At 39.5% G+C, this 14,616-nt stretch overlaps 1 protein-coding gene across 1 annotated transcript in view; it reads left to right on the forward strand.

The window, feature by feature from the left end:
• The window catches only part of akap6 (A kinase (PRKA) anchor protein 6), a gene marked incomplete at both ends in the record, with an annotated part of 201,823 nt that overhangs the window by 32,562 nt on the left and 154,645 nt on the right, over positions 1 to 14,616 (forward strand). The window contains 2 exons of the mRNA XM_079574235.1: positions 5,920 to 6,016; positions 10,149 to 10,363. Of these exons, the coding sequence (XP_079430361.1) occupies positions 5,920 to 6,016; positions 10,149 to 10,363 (312 nt within the window). The remainder of the gene's footprint in view (positions 1 to 5,919; positions 6,017 to 10,148; positions 10,364 to 14,616) is intronic.

Genomic DNA, 14,616 nt, shown 5'->3' on the forward strand with positions numbered 1-14,616 from the left:
TGCGCTTGTGTTGCTTGTCCGCGTCTCTTACATCCGCAGATAACCAATAAAAATCACTTTGAGAACTGCATTATGTCGTCTGTATCGCCTTCCTTCTTTACGACGCCCCGCGAACGCATCATTCATCAGCATTATCCAAACACGGCGGTGGCGGCGGCGCGCGGCTTTTCCGAAATGATTACCGCTTCCCCCCACTCCATAAATTACCAGAAATCCGCGGCGTGATTGAGTAATTTTACAGCCGCAGATAAGCTTTCGGAACCGACTCGACGGCTAATAAACATAAAATGCATCTATCAAAACACGCGGCGGGGGAATTAGAGGGAGGAGATCGGGCGCCGATATCCGCGGAAGGAGGCGGCGTTTCAGGAGAAAACCGGCGTAAAATATGGACGGGATGGATCGATAAGAGCGGGAGACGGAGAGCGGGCGCATCAATCACGCGGCGATAATGGGACGTTTGTGAAAGAGGGAGAGAAAGGCGATATGTAAACACAGACACGAGGCCAATTAGTGCAAGTTTGGTCGTTAGTTTGCTTGATTGAAAGCCCGTTTAGCAGCACTTCTGTAATTGTCTTCCTTTGTTTGTGATTTCCATTTTGATAGTTTCGCGCTTTGCCTGATCAGAGTTGATTTAGCCGAGAGAAAGGTTTCGTCATAATGTGGTGTTTTCCCCCGACTGAAATGAGACGAGAACTCAATTAAAAGTGGTTAAGTGAGACTAAAACTGAGATCTCCGGATATTTCAAGGTAAGAAGTGGAAGGAGGGACTAAAAACATGTGAAGCTCAGTTTGAAAGATAATGCAGAGCGAGCGACTTGATTGGCTTTTGTGAGGCTTTAAACTCACTTTATTCACGTTGTCAGGGATGCACATTCTGCCTAATTTGATTAATCAATTAGTTGTAAACCCCGGCTTAGTGTCGTTGTACAAGACCTTTTATATCAACAACATTGTGAACATGATTTTTTTTTCTCAGTGTTAATTATGAAACACTGTTAAAAAGTTGAATTATTAAACCAAAATGCAAATAATAGGTTTGTAAACTTCAACAACATTTCATGCTTACTGAATTTTCCTCTAACATAGAGCGTTACAGGAAAATGAATTGTTAACATACTTTTTAATCGATGATGACCAGAGCTGTGGGAACATGATTTGGTTTGGGGGTGATGAGAGTCAAGATTTCCTTCAAAAACGCTTTTTTCCTATTTTTATTTGTTTATTTATTAGGATCCCCAATAGCTACGCCTGGGGTCCTTCCTTTTTAAAAAGAACACATTTAAGATCAATTTAAATCACAGACATCTTTCAGACAAAACATTATATACTGTAAATTAGGGCTGAATGATATGGACAAAATTTCATATCTCGATATTTATGCCAGATATCTCGATATCGATACAATATAACATAATATAAAAGAGTGCAGTTTCATTGGTGAAAATCCATCATTCCATTTTCTTCCGCTTTATCCGGGGTCGGGTCGCGGGGGCAGCAGTCTCAGCAGAGACGCCCAGACTTCCCGATCCACGCACACCTCCTCCAGCTGTTCTGGGGGGACCCCGAGGCGACACCAGGCCAGCTCAGAGACATAGTCCCACCAGCGTGTCCTGGGCCTTCCACGAGGCCTTGTCCCATAGGACATGCCTGGAACACCTCCCACGGGAGGCGACCAAGAGGTATCCTCATATGGAGGACAGGGAACAATACAACAATATAACTAACAACTGCCCTAAGGGAAAATGGACAAACATTTTGCTTGATCTGTTTGTGAACGATCTAATTCGTAGAGAAGCTCGAAATCATCGAATCATCCGGTCGATGATTTAGCTTCTCTACTATTGTGCTTGATATTACAGCGGGAACCATATGTTTACATACACTTTATAAAAAGACACATTTGCATTTTTTTCTCACTCTCTGACATGAAAGCAGAAATAACTTTTTTTAGGTCAATTAGAATTTTAAAAAATATTTGTATTTGTCAAATGCCAGAAGAATGAGAGATAGAATTTTTTAGAAATGTTTTTGTTACTTTTGAGAAAAAAATGCAAATGTGTCTTTTTATGAAGTGTACGTAAACATATGGTTCCCGCTGTATTTGTTAGTGATTGGATTCACAAACTTGGACCCCAGGAAGACTAGCAGGCTGTAAAGCACAGCTAATGGGGATCCTAATAATAAACTAAACTGAACTAAACTAGGCCACATGTTTTATTATTATCACCACTCTCGGTCCTCTTTATGAGTAAACAACAGAGGAGACGTTTAACTGTGTGACTGGTTTAGTTTCATGTGAATTTTCATAGTCATAGCAGAGATGTTACTCATGAACAAAGTAAAAAGAAGACCTGCCTTTTCAGGGTTATTCTTACCTTACCATCGCGGAGTAAAAACACTCACCAGAGCTTCATGACAGCTACGTTATTGAAACAGCTGAAAGAAATATGCACATTTGCGACATTAAAGATAGTATTTAGGCATTAAAATGGCATTAAACCTTATTCAGCGTGCCTTTCTGCTCTCTGTATAAACCCTGCCGTGTCTGGAGTTTTAATCCCAGCCTCCCCCCCTCTCTCCTCCTCACGTCTCTGTTGTAAATATGATGTCTTGTGTCTTGTTCTGACCTCGTGGTGTTTTGACAGAAGCAGCGCTGGGTTCACGGCTCAGGGCTCCACTCGCTGCTTCTCAGAAAAACACTCACATCATCACAGCCTCAGCGTCACAAAGAGAGGAAGAGTCAGATTTAAGGAGGACTAAAGATACTGAACATCACGGCCAATGTTAGTCTGTGAGTGTGTATTTCTAGTTTGGAAATATGTATCTTCTAGAACCAGAAAACACAATTGTTTTTTGTTTTGTTTTTCCAGTTTTTCCCCATTGTTTTTTCCCCCTATTTATTTACATTTTTTTTTTACTTTTTTTCCCCACTCCCCCCAATTTTTCCTATTTTTTGGCCCATATTATTATCATTTAAGGTTGTTTTTTTTTTCTTTACAATTTTTCTTTCTTAATTTTTAGCTTCAAATTTTTCCCTTTTTTTCCCACTTATCCCCCAATTTTTCCTATTTTTTCTCCCAATTTCCCCTATTTTTTCTTCATGTTTTGCCCCATATTATTTCAGTTTCCTTTTTTTTCTTCTTTTTTTTTTTTTTTACAATTATTCTTTCTTTTTTTCTTACACATTTTTTCCCTTTTGTCCCCCCTGTATTTTGTTTGTTTGTTTAATTTTTTCTATTTTTTTCTTAATTTTTTCCTTTTTTAAAAATTTTCCCTTTTTTTTTTTTTTTTTACATTCCAATTTTTGCCCCATTTAATTTTGTTTTATTTAATTTTTTGTAAACAATTTGTCTTTCTTTATTTTTTTCCCCCTATTTTTTCGAGAACAGAACAATAACCTTAATTTATTTTCATTTATTCACTTATTTGAGCACTTCCTTGTTTGTTGTCCCTGGACCTGAAAGGCGCCCGCGATCACTTCAGGTCCGGTTTTCTCTAAATCAGGTTCTTCCTCCACTCATGCAACTCCTGAGTTTTTTAAATATCTTTATGTAATATCTAATTCCAAGCCTGATTTATTCAGCTTTGAACCCCCCCCAAAAAGCAAGGCGGAATTTGAGTTTTTACAGATTTTTTCACTTATGATTAGTTTATGGAAAAACTAAACATGATCCAAAATCCCCTCTATCCACTATTTACATTTCGTTACTGAAAATTCACCTGTCTTAAAGGAGTATAGATACAGACGGCATCTCTGGAATCGCCCATATATGGTCATGTTTGAAAACAGTTCAGGGGGAAAACAATTTGGAGAAAAAAATTGAACTTTCTCTAATTATTATGAATGTATTTTTCTACTAAATAAAGATACAAAGACAAGGAGCAAAGTGGTTCAACAGCCCATAAATACATAAATAACAGAGAATGCTAACATGATGCTTCATATTAGCATCGTGCTAATGCTACGACTGCCCTTTTTTCACTTCTACTGAACAATCTGCTGTGAGAAAATATCCATATAGACCCGATTTAGACTTCACTTTATTTGTTTCTGATAAATAAGTTTATATTTCTCCAGAAAATGGCTAAAAAGAGTGATTTTACTTCTAGAAATGGAATGACATTGATTTATTTATACAGTGTGGATCAACATTATAAAACATATACATTTGAATCACTTTCAGGCTTTTTTCCCCAGCATTTTTGTGAATGTTATCTTTGAAAAGTGACCCTGCAAGTTGTGAAATGTGCCTCTTAACTTCCGAGCGAACAGGCACTGCTCCTGCTTTGTTTCCGGCTGTGAAAGGGTAAAAACACGCCGCTCTCAGTCTCAGTTCTTTCTATGGCAGGAGATCTGGAGAAAGACGGGACAATGACTGTTTTAGGCTGTGGTTTTGCCTTCATACCTGTCCTTTGAGGCTTTGGAACTTTACAGTAGAATCATGAACGATGTTGTTGAATGTCCAGCAGTTTCCCCAAACGTGTTCGTAGCTTCATCACCTTCCTCGTCCTCTGAGCAGGAGCAGGTCACGGAGACAGCGGTGGCCCCGGGCTCCTCCTCACCTCCTCCACCTCATCCTCATCGCTCTCTCCATCACTCCCTCTCCTCCATGTTTTATTGAGGGCCTTTTATCATACATGTATTTATTAGGCCTGTGGGACGTTTGTGAACGCGCCATTGTTCTCTGTTTAAACGCGAGCTCCTCCGCGGGTCTCAGAATGCCTCCTAATCCGTCTCAGCAGGTTAGTTCTTCACTGATGCTGAGATGCAGTTGTTGGTTTAGTCCTGATCTAGTGCATTACAAAACCCAAGACTGTTTTACTCCAAATGAGGTTTTCATTCCACTCATACAACAATATCTCTCTTTCATAGAGCTGGTGATGCTGACAAAAATGTTTATCTCAATATGTTGGGGGACTTTCTCGAAAACGATGATGAAGCGATGTTCTTGGAAATATGCAAAAAAATGTGCTGATGAAGAAGAAGAAGTCCTGAACAGATGGCGAAAAAATACATATCCTTTTCCTTTTTGTTCAACTTTTCCCTTTTTTATTTTTTCACAATTTTTCTATATTGATTTTTTTTTTACACTTTTCCCCAATTTTTTTCCCCACTTGTCCCCCAATTTTTACAATTTTTTCCCCAAATTCCCCCTATTTTTTCTAGACTTTTCCCCCACTTGTTTTGTTTGTTCGTCTGTTTATTTTGTTTTTACAATTTTCCTAGTTTTCCCCATTTTTTCCTTTTTAAAAATTCCTTTTTTCCCACTCCCCCCACCATTTTTCCCAATTTTGCCCCATTATTAATATTATTATTATGATAATTTTTTATTTTTTACAATTTTCTTTATTTTTTTCTTACAATTTTTCCCAGTTTTTTTTTAAATTTCTTTTTTACATTTTTTTTATTTTGTTGTTCTTTTAATTTTTCTTTCTCTTTTTTGTTGTTGCAATTTTTCTATTTTTTTCCTTTTAAAAATGTTCCCCTATTTTTTTTTACATGTCTTTTATTTTTTTTTATTTTTTTTTATATTTTCCCCATTTTTTCCCCACTTCCCCCACCCACCCAATTTTTCCTAATTTTTCCCCAATTTATTTTTTTATTATTATATATTTTTTCCACCAATTATATTTTTCCTCCCCTATTTATCCCCCATTTTTCCAACGCAATTTCCCCCCATTTGTTCAGAATTTTTTCCCAATTTTCCCCACATTTCCTGACATTGGATTTAAACATTGATATTGTAAATTCATGAAATTATTATTATTATTTTTTTCTCCTGCCTAAAGCTGAATATCTCAGTAATGTGCAGGAAAGGTTTCATTACTGTAAATCTCTGGGTTATATTGTGTTTGTCAATAACCTCATAAATGGATGTTCCTGCTTTAATGGCGTTTGTTTGTTTGTCGTTGCAGAGTTTCAAGCTGAACGTGGACGGTCACAGCGCCCTCAGAGACGCCATCATGGAGGAGGGCGGCGTCCTGCTCAGCTCCATCAGCTCACACCACTCGGGTAACGCTTCCAAAGACAGTCATCCCAGAGAAGAAAGCAATCTATAGTCATTCAGTTAATTGTACCAAAATGAAGGCGCTGAATATAATTAAAGAGGGTTGGATTAGACTCTAACTGACATTGGTTGTAGGTTTCTTGGAAAATAATGACATTGCTGGAATATCGTTACCAGGGTCCGAGCGATATGGATTTTTAGGATCCGATACCGATGTGAAGGGAGCTGGAAAATATTGTATCTGTTCAAATGGCTCAAATTAAAATCCACTGTGTGTAGAAAACCTTTCAGTCTTTCATCCTCATCACAAACTCTGGAGCTTTACTGTTTAACCTCTTAACCCCCGCCTGAACTGGGCACAGTTTATACAGTTTGGCTTTACCCAAATCTAAGAACTTGTTGAAAAAAGATGCAAAATAGAGAAATGTGCTGTAAAAAGAAGCAATGAGACAATTCATGACAAAAAACACCCGACAAAAAAGTGACCAAAAGACAAATATACGACAAAAAGTGAAAAATAATTGACAAAAAAATCGACAAAAAAACACAAAAAATGGACAAAAGAAAGACAAAAAATGTGTCAAAAATTCAACAAATATTAGACAAAAAAACAAAACAAAAAAATGGCAAACAATTGGACAAAAAAGGGACAAAAAAACACTGAAAAGTGACCAAAAAAATGACAAAAAATGTACCAAAAAACAACAAAAAGGTGACAAAAAAATGTGACAAAAAATGACAAAGATTTGACAAATATTAGACAAAAAAAATATTTTGACAAAAAAGTTACAAAAAAAGAAAATGACAAAAAATGCGTCAAAAATAATTGACAAAAAAATTGATGAAAAACACAAAAAATTGACAAAAGAAAGACAAAAAATGTGACAAAAATTCAACAAATATTAGACAAAAAAATTGACAAAAAAGTGAAAAAAAAACAACACAAAATTGACAAAAAAATTGCAAAACAAATTGACAAAAAAGTGGAAAAAAACACTGAAAAGTGACAAAAAAAATCACTAAAAATTTACAAAAAACAACAAAAAGGTGACAAAAAAATGTGACAAAAAATGACAAAAATTTGACAAATAATTGACAAAAAAAATATTTGGACAAAAAAGGGACAAAAAAAAAAAAAGACCAAAAATGCGTCAAAACAGTGACCAAAAAACAAGAAAAAACAGCACAGTGCAGAAAAAGCAACAAGAAAAAACACAAACGACAGGACGACACGGCGACAGAGTTCCCGTAAGCCCGTCAGTCGCTGAGTGAGTTTCCTGTGAGGCGTAACACTGTCTGTGGTTTGCTAAAGCTAAACTGGAGGCGGGTGTGAGACGTTCTAACTGAATAAGCTTCATTATCGTGTTCTCTGCATTGGTCTGGGGTCGACCCTGTTCCGAGTAGATATTGTACATGTTTCCGCCTGGTTCTCCAAACTCATGCATTTACAGCTAAATAATGAAGTCAAACCGGCGTGTTTGAGCCGCCGCAGAGCCAGATAGAGACAGACAGAGAGTGCCATTCATTTTTAATGTGTGGATTATGTGTGACCTTCAGACGGCTCATCTCACTGTAGCCCCAGAGCAGAGAGAACAGACAGAACAGAGAACACCTCCACAGTTTTATCATCAAATATTACCCGTAATCTGCAGACAAAAACACACCGCACCAGTCCCTTCACTTATGTTTCTAACGCTCTTCAAATCATAGACGTGTCACGCAACATTTTAAATCATAAAATCAGATACAAGGAAGAAAATACATAGAATGACTTACCCTCTTAAAGGAACAGGCCACCGTTTTTACACACTGAGATGTTCTTACCTGAGCTTAGACGAGTTGATGTGTACCTGTCTGGTCTTTGTGTGTGCGCCCTCAGTCACGCAAAAAAACACCAAAGATGTTGTTAGTATTTGGCTTCTTCCATTATATTCCTATAGCTCCAAACATATCACAGTATGGAAAACGGTGGCCTGTTCCTTTAAAGCCCACATTAACCAAGCACATTTTCTCCAGTTCAGCTTTAGCCAAACCTAAAAGAATAAGAAGAACTTTATTTATATAGCAGACAAATTATACAATCCCTCCACACTCGGCGGTTCAGTTTCTCCTGGGGGAGACTGACAGAAACCCTCTGACCTCCAGGCATTCACATCATTCATCCTGGCCTATTGACCCTTTAACTTCATCCGTGACATCATCTGGAGGCAGGAAGTGATCAAGAGAAATAAGATTAAACTAAAACTAGCGATTTTAAGTTTAAAACTACGACTAAATAATGTGGTCCTGTTGTGGCTTAAGGTGCCAGACCAAGAGGAATGACATTTGAGACGATAAAATAAGGTTTATTTGATATTTCCTAAAACAGTTAAACATTTGTTTATTGTTACCATGACAACAGCTCCAATGGAAATAGATAGGAATCTAACTTCCTGCCTCCAGCTAAGCCCGGATTGTTTACAAACAATTAAAGGGTCTATTGTACATGTTTTTAGTGAAGCCTACACAGACACAGGGAGAACATGCAAACTCCACAGAAAAGCTCCATCCAGGTTGGAATCGAACCTGGGACTTTCGAGCTTTGAAGCGTTTTTGAATTTGAAGCGATTTCATTGTTTTTTTGTCGTGTTTTGTCACTTTTTCATTGCCTTCTTTGTCACCTTTTTGTCGCTCCTTTTTGTTGCTTCTTCATCAGTTTTTAGTCATGTTTTTGTTGCTTTTCCGGCACGTTTTTTGAAATTAAATTTCTTAGAATATCGGCCTATACATCGGCCAACCCCTTCATATCGGTATCGGACCAAAAAAGAAACGTTTCGGTGGTAGATCCATATAGAGGCTTGTCCTCCTGTGACAGAGTGTCTGAGACCTTCGCTGAGCATGTCGTCTGTTGAAACCTTTAGGGCAGGGGTAGGCAACGTCAGGCCCGGGGGCCAAATTCGGCCCTCCAGCATAAAACTTTTGGCTCCCAAGAGAATTTTGAAGAAACATTAAGGGTGTATTCAGACCAGAAAAGTCCTTTGCTCCACTTGTTTGTTCCGGATCAGAAGCAGACTTTTTTTCCGTTTGGTGCAGTTCGCAACAAGTAAACACGTGTGTGACGATCGAGGCTCCCATTGGACAGCAAGGACCACAACAAATGAAATAAAAATGAACATTTGACGCTTACTATGATAATAAAAGAAACGTGAGAGGCTAAACCACTGACCTTTAACCTCAGCTTCACCGGAGCAGCTGCAGGAAGAGGTGTTTTGTGAGGATGAAGGGTCGTCTCCTGAGCTGTTTGTTTCCAATTGTTGGTCTCGATCATCCACTTTTCTTTAATGCGTCTCGTACTTTCATTTAAGTTTGACCGCGGCTGTTCAGGAGACGCTCGAAGCCTCTCCTTCATTTTCTCACTAAACACAAACGCATTTTTGTGTGTCTTTTCTCACAGTTGTGTCAGTTCATCTGCCCAAATATCCAGGAGGCTCCAGGTCTGTCCACGGCTCATTGTTTGTAGCATCCATCCAGTATTAGCGTTAGCAGCCGCGAAGGGATAACTTTTCCCACGGTGCCTTGCTACGGTGGCTCGTTAAGCCCAGAAAGGCACATGTTTCCCGCAGTTGTTTCGAATCAACAGTGGTTTATATTCACACCTGGAGCGAACTGGACCAGAGTCCGTTTGGAAGCGAGACCACCTGAAAAAGTGGGTCTCGGTTCTTTGATCCGCAACAGGATTCGTTTGTTGTTTTCACACCTGCATAAAAAATCCGGACCAGCGTTCAAAACGAACCCTGATCCGTTTAAAGTGGACCAAACAGAGCAGGTCTGAATACACCCTCATAAATCAGAGACCAAATATGTGAAAAGACTCTAAACTGTGGAAAATAATGCAAATATTTTTACATTTCCCAGCAAAACAGCCAGTTGGGTCATATATTATGCAAAACTTGAAAAAAGGTGCTTTACTTTGGGCTACAATAGTGAGTTTCGGCCCTTGGTGTTTTGGCGTTGAAGAAAATCCAATGTCCAGTTGAATTGATTTGACTTCTGTGCCCTTTCCTTGAAGTTTCATAATTCCCAGATTTCTTTTAGCACAGACTGACAAATGTAGCGTGAGCCCCCCCACCCTGACCACGTCTCCCCGTCTGCCGCCAGCTCTGCGCGACATCCTGAACATGGTTTCCGCTCAGTGGGAGCAGCTGCAGAAGCAGATCCGGCGACAGCACGGCTGGATGCTGCGCGCCCTCCGCTGCGTCCAGTCCCGCCTCTTCTACCAGTTCCACCAATCGCACGAGGCCCTGTCGGTGTCCGCCCCCTCCTCCGCCGCCGACGCCAATCAGAGGCCGACGCTCGCCAACGACGGCATCACGGTGAGTCTGAGCTTCATTTACACGGAGACGGAGGGAAGGGCAGGATTCAAAATCAAGGTCTGAAATTATACTGGATTCAAACTTTGGGGGGAAAACGTCCAAACTATGTTCAAAATACATGGATCTTCTGATTCTGGCCTTGAAATGGCATTAAAAAGCCTTGAATTTGACCTGTAAAGTTATGAAGTCCCTGCAGCTGTTTCCGCTCGCCGACCTTCCCTCCATTTCCTGACTTTATCCTCCAATTTCAAAAATATAAGCAGGTATTTGTTCATTTCCTCCGAGGCTGGTTTGAATCAAACGCTCGCTCGTGATTGGCTGCTGCCGTTGGGATTCTTGGCTCTGATTGGCTTCTCGATTGTAAACCTTTCTGGGTCCTGCACTGGGAGTTTCTTTATCCCGTTTTATAACTGGTTCATCTGGTGTTGCGTTTACAGAGGAATTAAATCTTGTTGGTTAATTTATTAAAATCTTTCGTCTCTACAAGCGCTACTTAAATGTTCTTTTCCTCAGTTTTGATCGAGTAATTGAATAAGTTCATGGTGTTGATTGTGGAAAGTGAGATCATCTTCAGCTTTTCAGCAGCGAGTTGTCTCATGATCAAAAGGTTGGGGGTTTCATTTCATCTGCATCGGTGTATGAGTGAGGGCGTGAATGGGTGAGCGGTTCCTTGATGTAAAACACTTTGGGCGACGTGTGAACGAGCAGCGACTTCCCTCTCTCTTGGTACAGCTGTGTTTTTTTCTTTTTTTGCCATTATCTGCATTAGAGATTTCTGTGCTCCACATTGTTTTCCTGGATGCTTTTGTACATCTTTGCCGTGCTTTTGTGGAGGTTCAGTGGAATTTTGACCACTGAGAGTCCGAGAGAGGAAACAGGCCATGAGCTAAAGACATTTGTGACCTACACGTAGGGCTGCTCGATTATTAAAAAAATGATAATCATGATTATTTTAGTCATAATTGAAATCACGATTATTCAAACGATTATTTCTTTTTTATTATATCTTTATTTTATTTATTTATTAATCAAAAAACAATGCTGATATTTTCTGTTTTCTGAACAGTCATAAAAGTACAAATGATTTCAAGTACGCCTTGATTAAAGACATGTCTCTGCTTCACACCTGCCCCCTGCTGGCCAGCCCTCACACCTGCGCAAGTAAACTGAGCAGCGCGGCCTGATGACATCATCACACAGCGCAGTTTGTTTTTCTGTCAGGCAAAAGCATGAGCCGCGGCACGTGAAATGAGAAGGGAAAATAATCCCAGCGGCCTTAAAAGCAAGTCTACTTTGCAAAAAAAAAAAGTGAAAAAAAAACAAAAAAAAAGATTTAAAAATTTTTTATAAACATTATAATTTTTTTTTCAATCTTTTTATTTAAAAAAAAAAAGAAAAAATGTGATTATGCTAATTTTGTAATCGTTTAGTATATTAATCAAAATCGTAATTTAATTTCGCTTAATTGCACAGCCCTAACTACACGTTTGGCAAATAAAGAAAAAACTCTTAAAACCAACCATCACAACCATATTTCTGAAACTCCACAGAGAGTTCCTGAACCTACTTATTTCTCAGACTCATGGGCCAAAAATGCCGCACCTTCTGTTAAAAAAGTCATATTTACTAAACTTCCAGGGTTAGCGTAGCTGCTGCGCCGTTAGCATTTTCCTCCCCTAACCCGGATGTGCTGATTTTGGTAAATATTAGTTTTATAGCAGTAGGTTCAGCATTTCTGGCTCGTGGTTCTGATAAATAAGTCTGTTCAGTAACTCTCTGTGGAGTTTCAGAAATATTGATATTGGTATTAAAGAGTTTTTTGTAGTTTCTCACACATCTGTGAACCCGGAAGTAGAACTGTGACGTCACCACTTAACAAACATATTTCCATCGTAGCTGTTGCAATAGTAACGATAAACAAATCTCTAACTGTTGTTGGAAATATCAGATAGATACAGACGGCATCTCGTCGTAGGAGGGGGCGTGGCCTCGCCGAGGGGGAAAATAGAATCCTCTGTAGCAACATGTAGCATCATGTTAGCATTCTCCGTCATTTATGTATTTATGGGCTGTTGAACCACTTTGCTCCATGTCTTTGTATCTTTATTTAGTAGAAAACTATATTCATAATTCAGCATTTGTTGAAGTAGTTTTTGAACTTTAGAAATGTCAAATGTCATTCCTCTTTTTCTTGCACCTGAAGCCACAACAGGACCGCATTTTTTAGTTGTAGTTTTACACTTATCATCGCTAGTTTTAGTTTAATCTTATTTCTCCTGATCACTTCCTGCCTCCAGCTGATGTCACGGATGATGTCAGCAGCGAAAGGGTCTACTGTATACTGTGCAGTGCCTCCTCAGAGCGTGGTGTCCTGCACTGGTCAGCTCCTCCTCCTTCCTCTGTTCCACCACAGTCTGTCACCATCTTTTGTCCCTTTTTAGTTCCCTGTGCTGCAGCAGTGGGGGCTCCTGGTGCCTCCTCAGTGTTTCAGAAGAAGAAAGTTTCCATAAATCGTAAACATCTTCCCCGTGTCGCTCACGTCGACGATGCTGGTTTGGAAAGTTTGTTGCTACTTCAGTGTAAGCCGTTTATTCGGTTCATATTCTCTTTTGGAGATGAACCCATTGTGTCCAGCTCCACAGAAAGCTGCCTGTTTTTTCCCTTTTTTTTGTGTTTTTTTTTTACCCGCCTTTGTTCCATTAGCCGCTGCACCGCGCGGCATTAACGCTCCCTTCATTATCACCGCGCACTCCCGGCTTTGATGCATCTCCTCCAAAAAAAAAAAAAAAACACCTGAAAACAACAAACACCAGAGCGATCCGATGCATTATTTCTGACCAATACATTTTTCACATTCTTCTGCAGTGATTTTTTCTGCCTAAATTATTCAGACGAAGCTTGTTTTTGAACAAAGGCCCAGCAGCAGGTGGAGGTAATGGAGGGAGAGAGCGGGAGAGAGCCGCCTCGAACCGGCTGCAAAGGGAAGTTCACCGAAAGTTTCCAAAAAAGAACGGAAGCAAATGAGATCAGGAGGTGAAGGTCGTGCGGAGACTCTGCGATCGGGTCGTGAGGGAAAAAGCGTCCCAGCTTTTAAAGAGCGGTCCCGGGATTTTAAAACAGACACATCCGGCTTAAAGCGGGACGCTGTGGGTGAAAAAGTGGGGGGGGTTAAAAGTACTGATATCAATGTGAAACTTCCGCTGTCGATGAAGGACATAAATATGAGGAAAACGTGTGTCGCAAGTTTGCTGTCGTTTTGCTTTTAATCATAAAAATGGCCAAAATTGCCGATATTTTCAGCAACAAAATCTGAATAATGGATGAAGCCAGGTTTAATTGACAGATTAGTTACAAGCATTTGCACAGAGGGAGTTTGGATCTTGTTTCGTTATTGAATAAGCTATTTGTAAGTGAAAAAAATCAGTAAAAGTTCTAATTTGTACTTCTTTTTTGGGTTATAGAGATGCACTGATCGATACGGGGGATTTGAGTATCTGCCAATATCCGATATCAACCGATCCAAATGTGTTCTCATGTCATGATGTTACAGATCAATTCTAATTAAATTTATTAATGAAATAACTGAGAACATTTAACAGGACTGGATTTATGTCACTATCCTTGGGACAGGCAATTTTTTTTATTTTAATGTAAAGTGATCTGATCTTTACAAAAGTTATTCTGATATACAGCATTTCATGAACTAAAATACACACACTTGGACTTTAGGTATTTCTATCATAGTTTCTGACCCAGTCTTGATTAGTTGGCGCTAGCATTAGCATATACTGTTATTTATGCACGCCTTTATGCAAGCCCTTAAAGCCTATAGTTATATATTTTTTGTAGTTTATTATTATTGTATGTTATGTGTTACGTGTTTTATGTTTCATGTCGTACGATTGAACCAAACAATGCTGATCAAAAATACATTTGCGGGGATCAAAGCTGACTCTCCCAGGTTCTCAAAATGACATACAGCCCGTATTCATTTACATTTATTTGAGTAATTTTGTGTTTTTAAAGCGGTTAGAGCCAAAACAGGTATCGGTTCATCCATCCATCCATTTTCTTCCGCTTTATCCGGGGCCGGGTCGTGGGGGCAGCAGTCTCAGCAGAGATGCCCAAACTTCCCGATCCACACACACCTCCTCCAGCTGTTCTGGGGGGACCCCGAGGCGACACCAGGCCAGCTCGGAGACATAGTCCCTCCAGCGTGTCCTGGGTCTTCCACGAGGCCTTGTCCCACTAGG

This window comes from Gobius niger (assembly GCF_951799975.1).
Source record: "Gobius niger genome assembly, chromosome: 16".
NCBI classification, from domain to species: domain Eukaryota; kingdom Metazoa; phylum Chordata; class Actinopteri; order Gobiiformes; family Gobiidae; genus Gobius; species Gobius niger.